This window comes from Gasterosteus aculeatus, chromosome 8 (assembly GCF_964276395.1).
Source record: "Gasterosteus aculeatus chromosome 8, fGasAcu3.hap1.1, whole genome shotgun sequence".
Lineage (NCBI taxonomy): Eukaryota > Metazoa > Chordata > Actinopteri > Perciformes > Gasterosteidae > Gasterosteus > Gasterosteus aculeatus.
The window spans coordinates 18172134-18196192 of NC_135695.1; the positions used below are offsets into that span (position 1 = coordinate 18172134).

General features: G+C 46.5%; 1 protein-coding gene across 6 annotated transcripts; it reads right to left on the reverse strand.

Moving 5' to 3' along the window:
• Positions 1-423: 423 nt before the first annotated feature.
• rxrgb (retinoid X receptor, gamma b) lies at positions 424-22489 on the reverse strand. 6 transcript variants are annotated; one of them, XM_040185003.2, is made up of 11 exons: positions 22201-22489; positions 15574-15718; positions 7123-7355; positions 4361-4505; positions 3726-3905; positions 3287-3447; positions 2884-3013; positions 2263-2395; positions 1916-2007; positions 1679-1784; positions 424-963 (listed from the first exon to the last, which is right to left on the reverse strand). In XM_040185003.2, the coding sequence occupies exons 2-11, from the start codon at positions 15638-15640 to the stop codon at positions 816-818; spliced, it is 1395 nt and encodes a 464-aa protein (XP_040040937.1). In that variant the 5' UTR covers positions 15641-15718; positions 22201-22489; the 3' UTR covers positions 424-815. The 6 variants fall into 6 exon arrangements, with proteins under 6 accessions (XP_040040937.1, XP_040040936.1, XP_040040939.1 ...); XM_040185002.2 differs by having other exon boundaries at positions 3714-3905; XM_040185005.2 differs by lacking the exon at positions 15574-15718 and having other exon boundaries at positions 22201-22463.
• Between the last annotated feature and the right edge of the window lie 1570 nt (positions 22490-24059).

A 24059-nucleotide genomic window follows, 5' to 3' on the forward strand; every position in this document is an offset into this window, starting at 1 on the left:
TGTTACTAATGCAGAGGACCGTGTTTGCAGGTTTTACAGATTGCAACTGGAAAGAGGAGAGTAGCAGAATATCAACCTGCAGAGCGCGCGTGTGGCGTTTGCGTGCTGTGCACGCCACCTGGTGGGCTCATCGGGAAACGCATTTAACAAACACGTTGTGTGTGTTTTCAGTCATAGCAAATAATTATGGCTAACTTTGGTCTGTGGAATAAACAAAATAGTACTTGAGAAATGTTACTGAATCACTAATATAACTTAATATATATAGTTATATTAGTGATTCAGTACTTTTAGATAATTGTGTAACATCTGATAGACCCTGGGTGGATATTTGGGTCGAACATAATAACATGGGGGAAGTTGTTTAGGACTTTGATGCAATTCTGTAACAAGTTGTATAAAAAAGACAAGACAAATAAAACATTTTAGATACATTTTTAAATAACTTTATTCTGTAAGAATTCTCTAATGTGTTTTAAGAAATGCATTGATGGTTTCCGTTTTTATACAATTCCTCTTTGAATAAAATACAATTTATTTTCAAATTGCATTGGGCTGCTTTTAAAATGGACACTTGAAATGGTCTATTTACAAAAGAAATCTGTTAACAATTCTATTAGAATACATTTTGACACTGTACTCGATGCTCCGTCTCAAGACTCCACCCTCACCACGGCCTCAAAATACCTTTCTTAAAATTTTAATTACAATGTTTTGCTTGGTACAAAATAGGTGCTTTTACAATTTGATCAAGTCTTCATATCGCTTACTATGTGGGATTATATACAGGGGGGAAGGGGGGGGGGGGACTGGTGTCATGTGATCTGATGCGGAGCCTCCAGCATCTCCATCAGGAAGGTGTCGATAGGCGTGTCCCCGATGAGCTTGAAGAAGAACAGATGCTCCAGACACTTGAGGCCGATGGAGCGCAGGGCGGGCAGGCGGAGCAGCAGCTTGGCAAACCTGCGGGAAGCGACGGAGAAGAGAAGGAACAGACTTCAGGATTCGTTATTTTATATTTACTTTCTTGTTAACGGTTCAAAATCTTTCAAATTCCCATTAATTAATAAGATAAGATATTAATATTCTGTTATCGAAACACTTTTTTAGTCTTAAATTAGAATTTTGACAAAATGTTTTGCTCATCAAATACTATGAAATGCTTTTTTTTGTTTATTATGATCAAATAGTGCCTTTAGTTAAACTAAGAACTACCACCCACTTAAAACCTATTCATTTTCTAACAATGAATACTTTTACTTCTGATCGTTCAGTATTCTTTACCTCTGCTATCGTTTGGAATCTCTATGAAATAAGAATTCCACCTTGAATGCAGTTACATAATCAACAAATCTTCTTAAGAAAATATAAAAATCCAACAATATAACGTTTAGTTTATTTCCACGTCTTTTTTTTAGGCACTCAACTCAGCAGCTGAAATTCAACTAACACTTAATTTGTTCATTTGACATCATCTCTTGATCTTATTCAGCTCGCGACAGTAAATGAAAAAAGACAATAGTAACACCGACGGCCTCTATCCTTTTAAATCTAATGTCCTTTTGAGTGCTTAAGAGCTGAGCAGCAATGAAGAAGTGAACAATGAAAAGCTGGTGACTGATCGTGATCGCCGCGGTGACGCCGCGGTGACGTCACGGTGACGTCACGCGTCTCCTACCTGCCGGGCTGGTCTGGGTATTTCTGTTTTGTGTACGACTCCAAAGAGGCGTAAACCTTTTCCCTCAGCCCCTCAACCTCCGGTGGGTTTGAAAGACCTTTCGCGTCTGGAAAAAAACAAACAAACACTCATGGTAAGGCCAAACCGTACACAAATAAAACACGAGGTCTACGATATCTCCCATCCTAGTGGAAAGACGAATGGGCCCGTGGTGAAGCGGGCGCAGGCCGAGCTGACCTGGGTTGAAGAGGACGATGGCTCGCAGGCAGCCGAGCTCCGTCTTATCCATCTGCATGTCTTTCATTTTGGACACTAACTCTGTCAGAACTCTGCAGGAGATCAGATGGATAACTTTAGAGACTTTTGACAATGGAGGACACCAGAGAAAAAAAAATAAAAAAATATTCCGCTCCCTCCAAATAATCACATAAGTGAAGCAGAGTTCAACAGCAGTGTTTTTTCGCTTACATAATCGAGCAAGTGGATCAGAAATCTACACACATACAGTATATAAAAAAATATATATCGGTGGACGGTGTTAAACCCAATGTTTTATATAAGACAATATAGTAACTGTGGCCTACCTATCAAAGATGGAGCCCACTCCGGCACTGTGGGCGCTGTTTCTGTGGACGTGGAGGCCCGTCGCCAACAGGATGCCATCTTTTACCGTGACGGAGCGATGCGAGAATGAGGCGATAAGAAGTTCGTTCCATCCTGAGTGCAAAAAAACCCCCCAAAACCTTTTATTCCTCCCTGTGACTCCTAATATTTGTAAGTAATATGTGCCGTCCTTTGCATTAAGTGTCCGTCTTCCCCTGATTATTGTTAGCTGTGCGGTGCGGCTGCTTAGTCACTCTGTGTCACCAGCAGAGGTCAGCGCTGACGTGGCTGCAAACCGCGCCGCTGGGACTCGGCACATAGTCCACATATATTTGGTTTCACTGCTCCATTAAACCGGGTGGCAAAAATGTAGTGAGCAAACGTAAAAGACTCAAATAGACGACCTGTCAGGGAATGAATAACTCCCCTGAAAGAAATGCTACACCGCCGCCACCACCACGAGGACAACAGGTCGCGGAGAGGTTTACTGTTCTAGAGAAACATGTGTTTTTAATTCTGTCCATCTCCTGCCTGCTCATATAGGCCCGTGCATACACCTCTGGTGCACGCAGAGGAGTGTGTGTGTGTGTGTGTGTGTCTACCTGCTCGTAGGAGGATGACCTGGTCGTCGAGGGGGAGCTCGGAGAAGTGCGGGATCCTTTTGGCCCACTCCACCAAGGTGAAGAGCTGCTTGTCGGCTGCTTGGCAGATATTGGTGACGGGGTCGTTGGTCTGGGAGAATGTAAAAATAAAACGGTCAGTGAATGTGCTCGTGAGCTGCTTTTAGGGACGGCTAAATGTGTCCAACAGCGGTTAGCAGGTGCTGCGGCTATATCCGGGTCATCGATTCCCTCAGTTAGACCTGACACCAAAGATCGACATTATGAGCTTAAGGTATCTAAAGCAGCAAAATCAATCTACGAGTAGCTCACTAATAAAACACAACCTCTGATTGTCATCGGTGTCTGAATTTCCTCTTGACTTGATCACATTCAGCTCTTTTACCGAGTTGCTGGGGCTGCCGTCGCTATACGTCTCCGTTTTGGGCTCCACGGCCAACTCGGCGTCCAGGATCTTGTCCACTGGCATTTCCTCGTTGAAACTGCTTGTCGATTCCACCTCGCTCTCCCCTCGCTCCCTTCCGCGCTGTCTCTCTTCCTGCACGGCTGCACACACACACATGCATGGACACCCCTGTGATAATCGCCATCCACTAGATACAAGCAAACTATGAAGTATGACGTCACAAAGTTTAGCTTTGCACGTGAACAAAACAAAAAGAGACTCTCTGCTGCACGGACTTTAACAAGAAAAATAAGTAAAAAGTAAATAAGTGTGTTCATTTGTAGAATTGCTGCCAGGTAAAATGCATTTGTAACGATGGAAATAACGATGAAGCCGCTCATACGCTGATCCTTAAAGCATATCACACCTGCACACACACCTTCTCTCTTCATGCCCATGGCCAGGCACTTCTGGTAGCGACAGTATTGGCATCGGTTCCGCTGGCGCTTGTCGATCAGGCACTCCTTGCTGTCCCGACACGTGTAGGAGAGATCTTTACGGACGGTCCTCTTGAAGAAGCCCTTGCATCCCTCGCAGCTGTACACGCCGTAGTGCTTTCCTGCGGACAAACAGACGACGGCGTCAGCGGCAAGAACGCGTCAGGCGACAAAGGTGGAAAACCTGTATTGGGAAGATTCCTTCAAGTCACAAATGAAAGCGTCCCCCTCCTCCCCTCACTCGCTTTAAGAGCGCCTGTTGTCTTGTGTTTTTTGGAGGAGAAAAACAATCGACGCAATTCCCGTCGCATCCATTTCTCTATCTGAATTTTCCCTCAGCTTTCCCTCAGCTCGTTCCTGACTCGACCCGTCTGCTTTCAGGCCAATAACACTTTGGAAATTATCAAAGTCAACATTGCACAAATAAACCTGACAAAAAGCCTGACATGTAACCTTGGAATCTGTCCGCCTTTGTTATCTTTCCCTCAGTTATCTGGCTGGCGATGTTTGTGGTGGGTGGGAGTGTACATTTGCCCCCCCACCCCCCGACTCCCCTCCCTCACCCTCTTAACATTACCTGAGGAGCGGTCCCCGCATATGGAGCAGATGTGCTTGGACATTCCCCCGGGGCTGGTACACTGGTAGTTGATGTTTCCCAGGTTCTGCAGGCCCGGCGGAGGCTTGATGTCCTCCGAACTGCTGACGCTGTTCATCGAGTTCATCTGAGGAGGACGGGAAGACAAGAGGGGATAACGGAGGCAAAGGAGAGAAGCTTCGGCGGCTGAACACAGCGGCGGAGGAAGCAGGAGTGACAAGTGTGAGGCCGTCTCGTGACACACTCCCCCGCCACCACCCCCCTCTTCCTCTTATTTTTCTGACCCATGTTCTTTCTCTCCTCTTCCCGCCCACACACTTTACTGTGAACGCGCAGCGTGCGATCACATGCTCACTTGGTGGGTGCCGCCGGGGCTTCCGTCTGAGTTTGTCGTACAGGTTTTTTGAGGCGTTTGTTTGACAGGAAGAAGGCGGATGTAAAGGAGTCACGTGCGCAGACAGAGTGTGCAGTCCCCCGACACGCACAGCAGAGCGCAGCCGCGCGCAGGCTCTCCTGGTTTTGCAACAATATGTTGTTGAGACTTCAGATTTATTTCATCATGATCATCTTCTCGTCGAGGTGGATCCGAAAAGTCTTAATCAAAAGTGTCACGAGAAGTCGAGGCATCCCCTGTGCGAAACACTTCAGAGATGATCGGCACAAAGCAACAAGTCCTTTTTGACTCCTACATATGATTCCTCGTCCTCCTATTTCAGCAACTTTGTGACCTTGGGCCGTCTCCTACGACAAGCGCCCGGCGGGACGCACACTGGTGGTCCGTATGTTTGTTTGTGTAGTTGCACACATCTGCACTCTAAGTTGCAACAACAAGTCTGACCCACACATGCCTCCCCTGCCCCCCCCCCCCCTGTCCTATATGCGTTGCATATGGACGTCCTACCCTCAGTCACCTCAGGCTCTTCCTATCACTTATTTACAATGTGCACTCTCGTCTGAATATCCCCTAATGGCAGACTGTGACCTCACACAGGAGAAGAGTATACAAAGGGTTTTTCTTTCTTGGCTTCTTGTCTTTAGTTCTCTAAAGCACAGCAACTTCCACCACCACCCCCCTCTCCTGCTGCAGATTCCCCAAAGTGCTCGCCTAGGTGAGTCACTAGTGAGAAGCTGTTCCTCTTCAGCGCACCACCCGACACAGAACCTTCCCTTCACCCTTGACCTTGAAGGAGAAGTCCAGTGGTGCATTCAAACAGTTGTTCAGACGCGTCACTTTGGACGGACAACGTGCGTCTGCAAAAACGCTACAAGCGCTGTTATCTGGATCATTGATGCGTCATACATTCTTCATAGGACGCACGGCATGTAGACCACACTGCATGATGCCCGCAGGGACGGGACGCTGTGAGACTTGATGGTGATTAAAATAAATAAAGACGTTGTCAAAAGAAACAGGTGGAAATAGTTTCTACAGATTATTTGAATATAACAAAATGCAGTAATAAAACAGTCATAAGAAAATCTGTTTATTCCTCACTTGGTGAATTAAATATGTGAATATACCTGCAAGCTATATGATCAGAAAATACAAATTAAAGTGGGAAGAACAAGATGATAGCATAAAACATAAATATCTCCTGGATTGTTGAACAGCTATATAATGAGGAATTTGCTAATCCTTTTGTCGACCTGGCGCCGTTCACGAACTTCAGCAAAAATCTATGCGATGCGCGACGCAGTGACCCGACGGAGGCCTGGTCACTGCTGGTTGGCGAGCGGTGAAAATACGGTTACCCAGAGCGATCGTATCAACCCTGGCCGTCCCTCAAGGCACAGATCCATACTGTGATTGAGCCAACGTACATCATTGCCTGCTGTGCCCTGCAGCACTGGCCTCCATCCGGCCTCCGAAGCACTCTGTGTGTGTGTGTGTGTGTGCGCACATCTGTATTTCTGTGTCTGCGTCAAAGCACTGAGCCTTGTGGGGTTTGTAGTTCATTGAAGAGATCCCCTTCAGAAAGCAGCTCTACTGGCTCTCTGTGTCTGTTACTTGATCATTTATCCTGCTCTAAAAGACGCAACCTTGCAGGATCATGATCATCTTGTAGAAGCATGAAAACCTCTGGTATCATAATTGTGATTAAACTAAAAAAAAGAGACTGTGACAAGGTAAGAGAAAGTGAGGGGGAAACAATGAGGGAAAGAGTGAAGAAAGCGAGTGATCTCAGTAATCCATTAAAAGGCTAATAGAGGGACCGCATCTTAAGTCCAGCAAACAGAATCCAGGATGAGCTTCAGGGCGAGAGGTTTAAAGGTCGATGAGAGAAAGGAAAGCCGAGGTATGCCAGCCGAAACACATGGGATGTACCTAACCTTCAACCTCGGGCCGCTGCCGGAGGTTCCAACAATGAGAGGCACATGATGGACCACAGAACAGTTTAATGCGGACAAAGCTTCCCGAAAGGAGAAGGAGAATAAGAGCCTCTGAAAGAACAAAGGGTTGAGGACTAAAAACATGCATTCTGTTTCAAAGCACCTCACATTGATGTTTTCCAAATGTCTTGGTTTCACTAAGCCAGAAAATAGCTTTGAGAAGGCATTGTCAAGGAGAAGTGAGATTTAAACATTTAACTAGAATGCCATAACTATTTGATGAAAAACCCTCTAATAATGTAAAAAAAAAAGTATATTTTCTTCAAGTGAAAAGTTTAAACTAATTCGTAAAAAGACACCTTTTAAGACAAAGCCCATCTGGAGAGCATCACAACAGCCGCACATCTTCTCACCTGCGGGCTGCCGAGTGGTCCAAAGTTCATGTTGGGCGTGGACGGCAACGATATGGAAGGGGAGCCCAGGGAAGACGTGATGACGGGGTAGGGGGACGCCAGCCCGTTCATTGAAGAGCCCAAGCTGGACATGGGCGACGTTAAGGGCCTGGAGGTGCTGATGACTGACGGGTGGCCGACCATGCCTCCCATGGGGGGAGGAGGGTGGGTGTGGGTCATCGGCCCCGTGGAGTCTGGGGGAGAAGGAAGGAATGCGTTGAAAACAAATAAACAAGACGAAAAGCAAATGCATCCATCCAAACGGATCACAGTGCTTCAACCTGACATGAGGAACCCTTTATATTATCAACGGATGAAGCCATAGAAACATGGTACGTAATTCACACATCCAACAGAGCAGCGGCAAATTCACTTTAAATTGGGAGGAACAGCTTCTGAAAATACATTTAAGACATACGGCATATGGAAAAATGACAGTACAGCACATATACACATTTGAACGTTTAGTAGCACATGAATAAGATGAAACCAGCCTGAGAACTGGAGATTCTTAACAGTGCAAACCCGGTTGTGTGAATATGTCTACACAGAGCGAGAAACATCTGATTTTGGCGCTGAGGGTGCTGACTTTGCTTTGCATCCATTGATGTAAACCGACAGGCTGGCATTTACATAGATGACCTACTTAGAAAAGCTGTCAGTCAACAGAGTATCGGGGCGCCCGCGTTTAAGTTCATGCATGTGATGTAGCTGTGTGCACGTTCGTTCAGCATCGCTACAGACTTGCGAATACCAACGCACGGGCGCGGGAGGGCGCGTGCACGGATGGAAGCGTATTCTGCTGCACGGGCAAATGGCACAAGCTGTCACTGCTTGTTCTGTTACGGACAGATGCAACAAGCGGTTTCTCTCCGGCGCTCACGTTGGCGACTCGAGGAAATGAATAAAACTGCTTTTGTTTGGGCCAAATGTTACTGAGGAGGAGCGGCATGCCGGCATGTGCACGTTGGGTCTAATCTGAACGCTCAGACAAATTCAAAAGCGTCTGCTTGTGCGTCCGCCCACCCACCTCTACAAACACACACACACACAGACACGGATTCGCAGTGTGATATTGGGCCACAATGCATCAACAAGTCTTTGTGTTTGTGTTTCTTAAAAAGGAGCAAAAAGTGCAACAGGATTTCATTGTTTTTATTCTATATGGGACCATGATTTAATAAATGAGCGACGCGCTTGAAGACGACTTGAAACTGGTGGGTGAGAAAGCTCAAAATGTTTACTTTCACAAATGGAGTGAGACATTTTCTTATAGACTTCTTCACAATCAGACTTTAGAGGGAGCCTGTTTAAAGACCTTGAGCCTTATTAATGAGCCAAAACAGCTCAGACAACTCAATAAACAGGCAATATTCTATAGACAATCTCTCCAGCCCCGAGCTACACTGATCATTTAAACTCACATGTCTCATACTGCAGCTTGAGCTCTCTATTTAAATTGCTCGAAAGATTTAATCTGAATGCTTCCGCTCTGCATGGAAGCTGGATTGACTTTCTTTATAACCCAAGACTCACTTACACAAGCCTCTTTTATGATCTAATGATCTCTAGTCGTAACGATCTACTGCGTCAACTTTCACCCTTCATCACGACTCATCTTCATTCGTATCATTGTGTATATATTGTTGTCATGCTCTATTAATGATGCAGTTAATACTCGGTTGTTTGTGAACAGAACTTCCCAATCTATTGATTTCATGTTTAGTGTATGGAAATACCAGGACACGTGCCATCCTATAGCCCTATTTCTGTCAAAACATTTTCTCATGTGTTGAATACACAGTGTCGACACTGTGAAAACATCTCAGAAGATTCACTCGCCCACAGGCAGAGGCTGTCACAGCATCGTCTCCAGAGTTTACAAAGATGTGTTTCTTGGTGTCGACACTGTAATATAATTGCTTACGTCCTCTAAAAAAAAAAACCAGTTTGGACCGATTCTGCATGTGACTTCAGTTTGCAGTCCGAAATTACACAGACTTGCTAAATACTTTGCAATCATTTTGAAACGCGGCTTTAACACTGAACCTCTGACAGTGATTAAACGCATATCCGTTGGACGTCGTGACTCCCTTTGGAAATGGAAAGTTTGAGCAACGCATGACAGTCTCTCAGATTTCAGCGAATTGGGAAACAAAGAGTAATGTCACATTGTCTGCCTGTTTTATTTTTAACACGAGGACACGCTGCTAAGCACACTGCTCCTCACTCATTCCCTGAATGCCAAGGAACAGATGTTGTGCAACTTCCTGTTTAGCACGGCAGACTGCGGGCTCCTCCACCCCCTCCTCCCATTCGCTCGCGTTCCCCAGCCCCGCCGCGAGTGAACCCTGGCAGACAAATATGTATCGGGGCCTCCCTCTCTGCAGCGGGGCCGACTGGACACACAATAAATATCGCACTACAACGCAGATCAAAGCAGCAAACTCTTTGGAGTGCGCGCTACTGCCTGCGAGCGCTGCCTAGGTTTAAATTCCACAATGGCGGGAGTGTGTTGTGAGCTCTTTGCAGGGCAGATTCCTCTAAATAACGAGGTTATGTAACGGACGAGGACTGTACAGCATGTACTGTGTCTGATTCTGTGCGCTGACCCCTTTCTTTATGTGCATGACAAATTCCCTTCGGGGCTCGTAAAGATCCATTCTATTCTAGAAGTGCTGAGCAGGAGATACGGTCCCTGGGCCCGTCGTCGCTGCGGCCCGAAATTTGCCCCCGTGCTCCCGCGGAGGTCGAGACTGAGAAGTGTCCCGATCGCCGCGGGCCAGAAGACAAAGGTTGTTTCATGGAAAAATGTATTTACGGGACAGATTGGCGGAGTGAACGAGGACCATTTAAAACTAAACTCCGAACTGATGTTTACATCTTTTCAAATGTGAGGATTTGAAACCTTTTTGCACGAAGCTTATGGCATTGTATATAAAAAGTCACTAGATTGTAGACTGTTGGTTGGAGCACTTTTGATGGGAAAACATTTGTGACATTTTCCAACTTGGCTAATAAAAAAATAAATAAAAAGCCTTCCTCAACCTGTCGCCTGAGACGAAACCAAACATGCCCGCTTCCGAGATGCAGTACACAGGAGAGCACATGGACAGTCAGCTGGTGGCTGCCTGAAATGCATGCTTTGTGAGTGTGTGTGCGTCTGTGTGTGTGTGTGTGTGTTTGTGGAAAGAGGCCAACATGTTCAGAGGAGGAAGCATGAATTGCCCAGAGCAGCTCAAAGGGGCCTATCCTCAAACGGCCCGCCTCAACCGGCTGTTCCATCTCCATTCTATGTAAATCACCTCGAGACAAAGAAGCCCCTGGAATGTACACGCCTATCACACGTTGCACAGCAGAGGAAGGTATGTTAGCAAGCACCGGGAGCCAGCAAAAAAAAAAAACACAAGACACTGGCAGAATTCACATTTAGTTCCGCTGCTTCCCGTCGGTATTAAGTATAGACCCGCAAATTAAATATAAACCCGCGATCGCAATTTCTGGGCTTCCGGGAATTCAATTAACACGATCGACCACGCTCATGGAAACTCTGCTGCATTTCAAATCAAGCATTCCTAAACCAACAGACAGCCACCAAGAGGCCATTGAGCAATACCGCTAGTGTTGCCCGTCCGCACAGCGATCCACTGAATTTAACAGTTTTCGTAAGACAGTAAGTCGTAATTGTCCTGGTACAACTTGAAAGCAAAAGCAGTTCTCTGTTTTGTGTAAAAAAGCTTGGGTACTACTTTTAATTCCTCCTAGAATACGGAATAGTCTTATTTTGGGGCAAAAGGTTTCCCCACAAGCAGTGAACTGAAAATATTATGCCCCCAAAATTTAGGGATAATCATTTTCTCAATATTCTTCCTAATAATGATGTTCACCATTTGGACCACAATCTTGCGGCTGTAGTTTGAACCAATTCAGTGCTGCAGCGACCGAGAGCAAACAAACAGACAGAGCAGCGAAGGGCACCTTTGACCGCGAGCGTCGCCAATCAAAGGTCGCCTGTTGCCAAACTCCTGGACCAAGTACAAAAAGTTCCTATCTGCAGAAGCCTGCAGTTAAACTGATTTTTCTCAGAAATGACGTACAACTTACAAAGTATCACCGCCGCTTAATGTAATGCCATTAAAACAACAACAACAGATCATCAGAGTTTGATTTGAATTATTCCTGATGCATTATGGGAAGATCAATTTAGGATAGTGGAATGGACTTTAGCCTGATTAGTTTATCACATGTTGTTGTCATGGTGAGTAGAATGTCATAAGGTTATTGAATAGGATAATGTTACTGTCCGTCTACTGTTCAGTCCTAATATAGACATTACACTGAACATACAAAATGAGCAGGAACGACTCTTCGGGTACCTCGGTAAACGACTCCCGCTGAATTAATTAAGATTAAGATAAATGTAATATTTCCAGAAGAAGTGATTTGCAAAGGAATCTATAATGAAAAGGAATGCAGTCCCACATTGAATGGAGAATCAGAAAACATCTCCGTCTCTGATCCTTTTGGATTTAGATTTCTACAAGGACACACGGGCCTCCTCATCACACAGCTGCCGTTTGCTAGATGATCATTTATGAAGGTTAAAGACATTCCCGCATCTGTGGCAAAGTTCGGCCAAAGCCATGAAATGTATCAGGATGATCAACAGGTTTAAACGAACATCGCAGACCCCAAACCCCTCTAAATCCCCCACTGTTAATCACTGCAAGGCTGGGCGGAGCGCTCCGCTGTGTGGTAATTCAATAAGCCCATGGCCCACTGGCTAATAATATCTCCTGACTGTGAAACAGACTAGCAATGGGAGCGTATATTGCAGGGGGCTTGGGGGTGGCAGCGAGCGATGAGGGACTGCGGCGGGAGCAGCAAATCGACTCCTGAACAACTGCTCAGTAGACCTACGAGATTATGAAGCCGGATCCTCATCGTGCGTATTGATCTGTTTAATACCCGTGTTGTGGTGCGGTCCGAGTGCGGCCCGAGTGCTCTCATGCTCACATCTGAAGTGACAGTGAGCAGAACGCGCCCTGAAGTATTCAGCCGGTCAGCCGGTGGAGCTCATTACAGCGGACATGTAATTAAGAAATCTCCTCCCAGCCAATCCAGCTCACGAGCACCCCGGTGTCATCTGACACACACACACACACACTCCTCGTGAGCACACTCACTGGTCATCTTTCACAATACAAGAGGGAAGGGAAAAAAAAAAATCAGCACGCTTTAAACATTTATTTCTGTGCTAAATGAGGTTGATGTCTGATCAATTGTGTCAGTAAATCCTCTTACCCCTGGGTAAGTATCTGCAGCTCAGCGGGCCAGCTGTCAAGAAGGTGGGAGGCAGAGGAGGAGGGGACGAACCGAGGGAGGGACGGAGATGGGTAAAGAGAGGGGCCGCGGATGGATGGACGGGACGATGTGAGGATGGGGGGGCATTGTCTCGCTCCGAAACGGCATCCCTCTCCAAAGCTCACATGATCCCTCCACCACACCAGCTCTAATCCGTGCTCCCGGCTGAGAACATTAAATCATCAATTGAAAAAAGCCCCTGTTTGTTTTGTTTTTTTGTTTTTCTGCACAGCTGTGATTGTGGAGATAGACATGGTTATTGGTGATAGAAAATGAAGACATTCTCTACTGTTACATAAGCAGCAAAATGTCCAGAGCTGCTGCAGGGACATCTGATCCATGTTTTACTCCCTCTGTGGAGTTAAACAGCCAAAATAAATACAGTACATTGGATGGACTTCCTTTTTTTAAAGAAGATAATATATAATAAATTCCTTTCTTTTTGAAAACAACGAGGAAATCAATTTTTTTCCGTAAAGGCATATAACGGCTGTGACAACAAGCCCTCGAGCTAGTGAACCTCGCTGACCCTTAATTCTGTCCTGTGGTGAACTCTCAATCCAAAACACATTTCATCAAAACTAGAGAGATGAACTTCCTTTCCACAAACTGCATCCTCTCGCTTTAGTTTCTCTATAGCATCGCTTCATATGAGTAAGAGACCACGTCAGGCAAGCTAATGAATAGAAGGTAAACACATAATATGTAGGCCGTGTTCTCACGTCCACACAACAGACGTGCCAGCGGGAGACTTTTTGCACTGAGGCAAAAGATTGACGAGGGGGCCGGCGCTGAGACAACCTACGATGAAGTAGAGATGGCTGAAGTTAAACAGCGGGAGCTAACGCGACGACGGAACAGGTTGATCAGACGGCACTGAAAAACAAACACACAGGTGGCCCAATGCAAACCGAAGCATCCGCCTGATGAGGTCACCCAAATGACTTCCAAGAAGTAATCTCTCACATGGCTTTGGATGGATGGGGAGGGGCCATCGAACCCTACACACCAAATACACACCAACCCACTCGTCTCACGCTGTGACCAAGTGAGTGTGACCAGGGCGACCTGACCTCTGTATCTGTGACCAGATCCTGGAAAGACAGCCGGAATAATCCACTGGCTTAATAACAGATCAATCTTATAATCTTTTGTACGAGAAAAGATCTCAAAAAAACATTTTGTTAACTTGTTTCCATTTATGTTGGTTTGTGCAGCGATACCTGAGAGAAAATTCAAGTGCTTTTCACGCCCGGCTGAGGTGGAATAGTTGTTTCGTTGATAAAAAATGCATGAGGCTTATGCTTCAATGAAGGGACAGAAATTGCATCAGCTCTTCTTGGAGCAATGTGGTTTCTTATCTGACACGATTACACAAACAGAAATGCAATAGTTCGGTCAAATGTTTCACTTTCACACCACTCCTACAAATGTATTTACATAAAAATGTGGTTCAAATTTGCATTAGAGTAAGGAGGAAACCGGACTTTGATTAAGGCATCCGCGTTGTACTTTGCCCCTTTAAGCTTAATGCTGAAGTCGGAATTAACAAGCTGACAAAGGCAGTGCTAACGCGTTGATGCTAAGCGGCTACGATATTTGACGCCGCTAAATTTGAATCACAACATTTCTATCTGTATCCATGGCGGCGGCAGACTAGCAGCTAACCGGTTGTAACCGGTTGGGAAGCACGAAAGGCCCCGTCGATGCCAACGAAGCACAGGAAAGCTTGGATAGCGACACTTATTTTAAAGTGCTAGCATGCTAGCGTCTGCTAATTAGCACGGAACACAAAGTACAGCTTAGGCTGATGGGAATGTCGTTAGTTTTGTGGGAAATTTCCGGTTATAAAAAAAATAAGCCAAAGGACTTGATAGTGCCAACATGGGAAAATACACTCACAGAAACTCACCTCAAGTTTGAAATGAAACAAACATAGGAAGCTATAACAGATCAATACGCTAATCTATCCAGCCAATTACTACTAAGAATCAACAGTAGCTTTCAATCCATTTTTCCATCAACATTATTGTAGACTACAATGATGAGTGATATAATGGTTGTAATCACAGCTGTGTGGACGGCCCTGCTGTGCTCTCAGTGGAGACAGCGGAACAGAACATATAGACGGCGTGTGCATGCAGAGCAGGTGGATGTTTTAGTTCTTATGCTGTGAAGACCTTTAAGTGAGGTTTGTCTCAGCACTTCCAATCGGGCCCCGAGCTGAAGAGGGAATGAACATCCTTAAAGTTTTCAGCCGTGGGAAACGACAGTTATAAACAGGACGTAAAGACGCTTCCCTAAAAGACACAATGCTCAATTAGCTGCACTTTGGACACACAAGCGGTGAGTTCAGCGCCTCCCGCACCTCTTCAAACACAAGACGTCGGAAGAGCGACAAAAGAAAGTCATCACAGGGAGCACTGATGGAGGGATACAGGGTGACAGACAGCAGGCCGAGAGGGAGAAGGCAGGGTTGAGAGGACTAAGAGGAAAGGAGACGTGTCCGGCGGGAAACCGAGAGTGAAGGACGAGGCAAAGACAGCTGGAAGCATCCTGGGAAGTTGAGTGGCATCCCCGCTGACCACATCTGAGACCTAAAGTGAGTCACAAGCAACACCAAAGCCTTGTACCTGTCACAACTGGTTAAAACGACCCAACGATTTTAAAGGCTCTCAGCTGCCGTGGGCAAATAAGATCAGAACATTTGCATCTTAATACCATCACTTCCAACATACAGTCAATGTGAGGAATGGATAACAGTGAGCATTGCGTATAATCTAGAAGCAAAAAGAAGCTCAAACCACTGAATGTTATTTGCAAGTTCCTCCCACCGGGGAAAGAAATTGGAAACAACGTGTTTGGAGAGTGTACAGGGATTAGAGGCATTACCAGAGTGCATCTGTGCAGCGCTTGCGTTCAGTGCCCCATCTCCACCGCTGTGCACCGACCGGTCACCTCTTCCACGACACGACCACAACGTACGTTTCCATTCCGATCTGGTCCACCAACACACACGCAAGCAAGACAAAAGACCCGGCTACTCACAGTGGCCATAACCTATGTCCTTCGCGGGGCCGCCTCCGGTCGCAGGGGATGCCACGGGGTGCCACATGGCTTTCCGGTGCAAGTGTGGCGCCGGCGGGATGCCAGTCACCCAGGACCAGGACTCAAGTGTTGGCTCGGTGACAAACTAAACAAAAAATAAAAATAAACAAAAAAAAATGACGGGGATATTCCAGAGATGAAGCCCTTTCCAGGACGGAACAGAAACAGACGGGGTGGATGTGGGGAAATGGGCGGGGTGTTAGTGAAGAGCAAAAGAGGCGGGGCGGGGTTCAACGGCGCCGGTTATAGGATTACCCAGATTATCCCTCCCCCCGGAGATCAATCCGACGGGAACTGTTTACTGACCAACTGCTCCACAACCGCCCACGCGCACGCAGTGTGCGTCGGTAAAGGTCCCCGCACAGCGACACCTGTTGCAGCGGCAGGACGGGGGTGTCCGTCACGTGGGAGGCGGGGCCTCAGGAGGGAGAGGCTCGCACTTGTATAGTGTGCGGTACCACCACAGGTTTCAAATTACTCCCTCTAAAAATGATCCAGACTGTGCAGGAGAGCATTGGGAGGCAACCCGGCACTGACCTTCCTGTAGACCAGAGATTTATATGTGTCGAATTACATTTTTAGACAGAAATCACCTTCAGAAATCACCTCTTTCCCTTTGCTGATATTAGTCAGAGGCCTTCTTTTTAACGTGTAGCTGATATGAATGTAAAAAAAATACTGAAGTGAGTCTTGAGAAAGGAAGTGACTGAAAGCGTTCTGAAGATAAAGAATTATCTCTTGGATCTCATAACGGTTTAAATTTCCCTTAATGGCACAAAGTGACTTTGCCAGCAGCGTGCATGCTTAACGGTACTGCGGTCCTCTATGTCAGGTTGCCCACGTGCACATTGTTAGTATGTTTGTGTGTTTAACAAGTGTTTTGACATTACAGGAAGTCAGGAATGGTCTGTTTCAGAACCCGCGGATAGTCGAGCAAACACACAGCAAAGTGAAAAACCAGATGCAACACAGGCCCAAAATATACCTTAAAAGCAAAGAGGAACAATACATGGCAAACCCTAAGGGAGGTTAAATAAACCAAGTAAGCCCACGCAGGGATGCATTCAATCCTCAAAACAGGCTTTAAAATACAGTAAGACAATGGTTTCAGTGGAGCAAACGGCACGGAAATCGGCCTGCGACAAAGCAGGAGTTTAACTCTGCTCAACAATGTCAGAGGACGTTCTTCCTCGTAGAAGTATGTCACATCCTTGTGCCCCGGAGAAAAGAAACGATGTTAATGTCGAATTGCAACTGATTTTTGTCTGCAGCTGCTGTTTTCAATCAGATCAAACGTGCGCCCGTCAAGCTTCAGGAAACAGACATTTGCAGCCACCGATGGCACTAAAAACCAGAGGAGCCTTCGCCGACTCGTGTGCATCTATTTTACCCAACATGACTCAACAGAGTTTTCTTGTCCCGTGCGCCTGCACGAGGCTGGATCGAATGTCTATACAGTGCTTGAAGGGTAGCCACCAGTAACCAGATCCCCTCAGTGACAGTGAGCTGGCAGGAGACTCGACGCAAGAAGACGGGAGGAGACACACATGCTTGCCTCTCTTCCAGACTCGACGCATCCCGCAGGGACAAGCTAAAATAATGCGGTTCTCCCTAAAAGGACGCTGTGCTATAATAGTGTCGTGGCCCACATAAAACATGCCAAATTAGCCCCGACAGCCACAATTAGCATTCATAGATCATAGCATCGTGGGCTACGAAAACGTGGGATAACTGGCTACCTTAGATGTATTATACACTCTTAGATGTTTAATCTTAATGGAAAAGAATAGAAATATTATTTTGTCACCAGTGTCACGGACTGGTGTCCACAATTCCAGGTCTTGCAAAGGCTTAACCGAGAGAAGGAGAGGAAACAACCGCTGCTTCGCCCTACTGAACAGATCTGAAGAGGAGACAGTATTTGCTGTAGGTCTTTTAAGTCATTATCATGCAACACACTTTATTTGTTAATGCAAAGTTATAGAAGAGAAGGAAAGAGCAGAAAAACGTGTTTTTCTTCCCAACAGCCAAGTGTGCCCGAGTGTTAATGCCCGTAAGCGTGAGACAGGAGCGGCGCTCTACAACGGCACTCAAAATAGCCGAGAGGTTTTCAGCCTGTTCTTTCGTGTCCCTCAATGGAGAGGTTTAATGAGACATTATGTGCTTAGCTGTTACCTGTTGCTGCCATTTGTGCTCGTGTGGAGATCAGAGTGCCGAGTACGGTCATCCAAACCGACTTCTACTGAGCCAGGAGTCTCCCCTCAATGATAAATCGGATAATTCATTGTATGATGAAGCGACTAACGGATAAGAGCTGGAAATGTCAGAAATAATTAGAATGGCTTTTATTATTTTTTCCATATTTCCATGGAAATATGAAAAAAATCAAATATCGCCATGCCTTTGGCTGAATACAATAGATGAATATTTAAACGATATTATAGTTCCGACCATTGGTGATTTTACAAAATATTTTCTCTATGAGGTTTTTGACAATTTTGCATCAGAAATGAGGATTTAATGACTAAGTCGGTTGGTCAAATAATAGAACAGCTATAAAAATGATATTTTATGAATTAATTACACGGAAAATAAGCTTTGTTGATTGTGCAATTTGTTAATTGACCAATTATTTCAGCCGTATGGCGTAAAACTGTAAACACAACGGGGGAAAGGACAAACATTTGTATTCCACTTCAGTATTTCCCTTTTCTACTATTTTATACTTCAACTGCACTTAATCGCAAAAGGTAAATATTACATATTTCCTCCACATTTTTTTGACAGTTAATAGCACATTAGTATTTCATATGTAAAAAAATACCCCCGTTTGTAAATAGTGTACATATGATCATAGATTTAAATACCCAACGGCAAATAAAGGAAAAAATGAGCTCCACCTTCGACCGCTACTACATTTAAGTACTGCATACATGTTAAAACATGAAAAACCACAATCCAACAATGTTACCCTCACCAAACAGCACACTTTTGTTGCTGATATTTGAAATTCTTAATAGATTAGAGTATTTGTATAGTGTGGCATCCAATTCGATGATCTGATCTTTCAGCATTTCTTTTTCCCAAGTAAATTTGAGCTCGCCCCAATCTTTAGGATTACATTCAGTTGCTCAATACACTAACGCGTCCATTGAGAGGAAAGCGAGATGGACCCCTCCCTAGAAACCTCCATCCCTGCAATTAAATAGATTGCAAACAATGTGTTTAATCCTTTTTTAAATCCTTTTCATGATCAGGCAGGTGAGTTGATGGATTTACTCGCCCAACGTGGCATTTCACTTGCTCTTGTTGTTGAACCCTGATGACAACTGGGAATCACTTTGGTTTCAGACTTATCAACAGCTGGATATGTGTTGCATTTACTCTGTCTGACAGGAGGAGATTGTCATTTATTCAACAACTGATCTCGCCATTTAGACGCCGTGCCTTTTCGTTCGATGGACTAATGAGAAGTAAACGCTGAAATAGACGCACACTTAAGAGGCGAGGGATGTGCAATACGTAATGTTCAGTGATTAGTGATTGGATTTGGTGTGCGTCCATGTGTGACACGCACGTTATAATGCATAATTAGAAAAGAAAAAGCTATTTGATACTAACCGCTGCCCCCCCCCAAGGTTCTCTGCTCGATTAAAGCTGGAATTAAATCAAAGCTTTGACCTTCATCACTAATGACTAATTACTGGCAATTAGCCCACAGAATGGCCTCTTTACACCCGTTCTCTTCCCTCATCCTGTTCTCACAATTAGCACCCACCCACTCACACACACACACACACACACACGCGCACACACTCGGGTAGACGAGCAGCCTCCCTGACACATAAATACACACACTCAATCAAAAGTGGCTGGGAATAAAGCCATTGTGTGCAGTGTGTGCTGATGTGTGTGTTGGCATTGAAGCTCTGCAGGTCTCAAGCTACAGAATTCTTGAGCAAATACCTGCAGAGAGCCACACCCCTCTACCTGTGTGGGTTGTTATACCTCTGCAGGACTGGGTGGGGGTAGAATGCTCTGTGCAGGGATCGGCCTGTTGAGAGAGCAGGTTTAATACCGCCGGCACCCAACAGTCAAATAGTGCCACGCACAAAGTCACATGATATCACAGTCGCATTTTAGCTGCGCATCGGAGGTCCATACGATTGCAGCTGTGAAGTTTAGGCATTGAATGCGTGTGTGTGTGACCTGCTCTGCCCCTGAGTGTGCACTGGGAGGTCAATCGCTGACCCCTGGCAAGTGATGAGAGTTCACATCAACAAGGGTGACTCTTCTCCACCCCACCCCCCACCCCCCACCGCCAACCCACCACATTCTCCTTTATTTGGCTCCCTTCACTCTTCCATCCCGTTCTGCTTTTTTGGGGCCGCGACTTCCCCCATCTACGGGCTGAATACGCTCTCCTTTTTTGGGTGCTCGTCGGCTCGTCTAGAATCACTTCCGCCGACAGAAAATGAAAAATGAAGAAACAAAAATGCATGAAGTGCTGACAGAGAAAAATGCTGATTCGACTTAAAGGCCCAGGGCAGGTCTGCAGCAAACTGAAAGCTGTAACGTGTCTGGGAGAAGCCGAGTGGATCGCGAAACAATCCACGCATAATCACCCGGACACTGTTTTTCTGAGGGCTCGGCCGGCGCTGCACACTGAGGCAGATTCATTTCAGAGCGATCATCTCCCACAGGGGGAGTGAGTCAATGCAAAAATACATAATAAATCATGGCTGGGGGACAGCCACATACAGACAAAACCACAACAGTTCCCCTTTGACATGATCATTCAGCGGTTGTGGCTTTTCACTCAACAGCTCGGTGGCTTTACCACCAACTAACAGAATGTAAGTGCACTAGATAAGAGCTGTTCAGACAGGGTTCAGCTGATACTGTTTTATAACCACTAGTACTAGACTTCAAAAATGACCAATATCCACATTGCAAGTGACTGTCGGCTGGGAAAGCTGCAACAGCAGTACTGTTGGGCCATAATGGGGCCGAAATGGGCTTCATTGGAACCAAGATTGATCCAATTCTTTGAGATAAGCAGTTTTTAAATAACTCTAAATGACTTGTAAACATTTGGACAACGCCTGGATTGCACACTGAACTTAAATTTAAAAAATGTATTGGTTACAACAAGCGGTACAACTTATGTTAAATGTTCCAACAAGAATTTTTTTAAAATGTTTTACAGTCGGTTGTATGTTGCTGCAACCAGATAACCAAGGCAAACAGCATTAGCGGACCAGGACATGACTTTAAAAAAAACATAGTAAAGGATCAATAACCCCTGCACACAATAACACAGTGGTCCGATGCTGCCCTGATGTGCATAAACGTTCAGATGCCACAACTGCCTGATGAGAGTTATTCTTCAAAGACGGACGAGGAGGCCCAGAGGGACGTCTCCCGTTACTCCTGTGCGCTGCAGGCTTCCCTCTACAAGCTCTCCAATCCAGATGTCTCCCTCATTCCCCGGGGAGCCACATTCGTTATGGAAACAATCCTTCAGGCCCCCTTCAAAATGGTGCCGAGATATCTGCGATAACACCGAGGCGTTTGCACGGTTTTTGCTTTAATCTACCCCCGTTGGTTGAGGAGCACATGGCGTATCTGGGCCTGCGAGTGGGGTTTGACAACGCGTGTATGTTTCAGCGAGAGCGCAAGGAGAACATCACATGATGAACGATGCATACCGTGTGTGACTCAGTGAAGCGCACAGAGCCTGCAGATAAGAGTCTAATCTGGAAGTTTAAAAAGGCCTGCTGATTATTTGGCAGGATAACGTCGGGATTGTGTACAGTGGGTCTCCCACATGTTGCAAACTCCACAGCGCGCAGGATTGCCACGAGTATGCACAGCGCCATATGTTGTGTGTGTGTGTGTGTGTGGGAGGGGGGGGGGGGGGGGGTTATAGATCGGGTTCAAGGGCAAAGTCGGAGAAGAGTCGAGCTGTACCGAGCAGAAACCCCGTCTTGCTTTCATTCCGCTGGATTTAGAAGGACCTATACCCCCCCTCCCTCTTCCCACCCCCCCAAGTACAAGTTTGTACATCAGCCGAGATCCGCCATTCCTCGCATGCGTTTCTCTCTGGGTCTGACGGCCGATCCCAGACCAATAAATTGCGTTTCTGCCTCAAACAGTTTAGCGAGAGACGCGCGACAAGCGCCATAAATAACACACGCGCAATTAAAGTGCCAACCTCTGACCTTGCTCGACCGGCACGACCTCGATCACCTGACTTCTGTGTCGGGCGCAGGCGTTGGTTTCCACCGGTGTTGTTGCAGGAAAAATAAGAAGAAGAAGAAGAAACTAGCGGAGCAACCGGATTCACGGACGCGGACGGGACGGGCGGGCGGCGGGTTTTTGCTCAAAGTCCGCGGACGCGCACAGCTCGCGGCGCTGGCGGAGAGAAGACGCCATGAGACACGAAAAGGCACTCTCTCAAACACCCCCCCCCCCCTCAAAAAAAAGCAACAACAACAGCACGCAGCAGCTCGGCGAAGAACACAACGGACACACGCGCGCACAGACGGGCGGTTGTGAACTTACGGAGGTGTAAGTACGGATCACTACTGTCCATACTGGGCGAAGTGTTGCGTCGGGTTCCTACGGTTGGTGCCGCTCCGCATCCCCGCGCATTCCTCTCGCAGCCCGACTGAACTCTGCGAGGCGGCTCCACACACACACGCACACGCACACACACTAGGGAGGGGGGGGGGGCAAAACAGGGCTTCTCCCAATGACAACAGCGGTGGATCTCAAACTCCAACGCGGGCGGGTGACGCAATCGTCTCTCCTGCCGTGACACCGAGTGTTGCAATCGTTTTCACAGCGAAATGTTACTTCTGGGAATCGCGACTGTAAGAAGAAAAAAGAAAAAAAGGGTGGGGGGGTTTAATGAAACCCTATTTTCCGCCTTGAGTCGCTTTGCACCGAGATCTGAAATATCTCCAACAATATAGTGACCGCAGCAAAAAGGGGAAATGTGAACATATCGGTTGAATCCAGGAGATTTGGCAGCATGGTGCTTGTTTATTTTGTTGTTGTGTTGCTATATTATCTATATTACCATGTATTTACATGTACTGTGGTGTCATTCCAAACTGCTCCTCTCGCCCGTGATAATCGGGTCTGTTTTAATCTGATCACATTTATAACATTAACGCTTCTAAAACTTCCAAACCACCAACACTTGTTTTTAATCTCCACGTCGTCCTTCCTCAAAGGGGGGGCTGGATCCCTCCAGTGTTTACACGCACTGCTGTTAGTGCTGAGTCCCGGTCTGGGTGCCCCCCCCCCCGCCCCGCCCTTCTTCAGAGTGCGGGGTCACGGAGGGGTGAAGCTCCCGGTACCTCGGAGGGTTATCCAGGAGTCAAGCCGCACAGAGGCATTCACAGTCATGAGCCGCGGAGCCGCCAGACGCTCCGTCAACGCCGCGGCCGCTTGACCACTCCGCGCTAATGGGACAAGGACCCCCCCCCTCCGGACCCCCGGGCTCCGCCGTGCACGTCACAGCGGCCCCCCATAAAAGCGCACAGGAGGATGCTAACCAAGATGAATGCACGACCCCCCCCCCCCCCCCCCCCTCTCAACTCGTTCTATACTAATCAGAGCTTTTCATTTGTTATGGCCCCTCCACCGCCGCCTCCATTAGGGCCAGATAACGTATAAATTAATTAAAGTCAAAGAGGGACGTTAAAATGGTCATTTGTCAGACGTCCCTTTGTGCGTCCCTAATGGTGGCACATGGTTTTCGAGGCATTGAGGTGATTTCGTTGGGGCTTTTCTTCCTCTCCAGTGTGCGTCGGGAGGGGAACGTGGGAACTGGAGAACGGTGCACTTTCAGATTCAAAAGGTAAAACATTTTATTATTATAATTATTTAATTGTGAATTTGCGTTGCTCTCTTAGAACAAAGTCTATCCTGCACAAACCTGTTATTTTGTTTTCATTTGTATCCCACCCTATTGTTGTGATGGGTTCTACGTTTTCATTTCTTTTGTTTCTGCCTAATTGGAATGAAATGTTTTATTCTGGTGGCCAATTCATCCATCAACTTCAGAATCCCCCCCCCAACATACACACACAGAGACTCACAGTCAATGAAGCAACCCTTTGCACTAATCCCTTTGTATTCCCACCACCATTCCCACCAAACAATGTCCTAAAGCCTAATCCTAAACCCAGCTCTACAGACCTGGGCCACCTGCTAGCAAGTCACAGTTTAGCTAAGCGCTGAGCAACGAACCGCCTGTTTAAAGACACCTAACCGCAGGTCCCATGATTACAGGGAGCAAAACGAGCACGAATATGCAGCAAACACCCGCAAAAATGCATTTCCTCTCTCCCCTGTTGGCCCCCCGTCCTGCGTTTTTCCCCGTCTCTTTCTGTGTCCATCCCTCTCTGGGC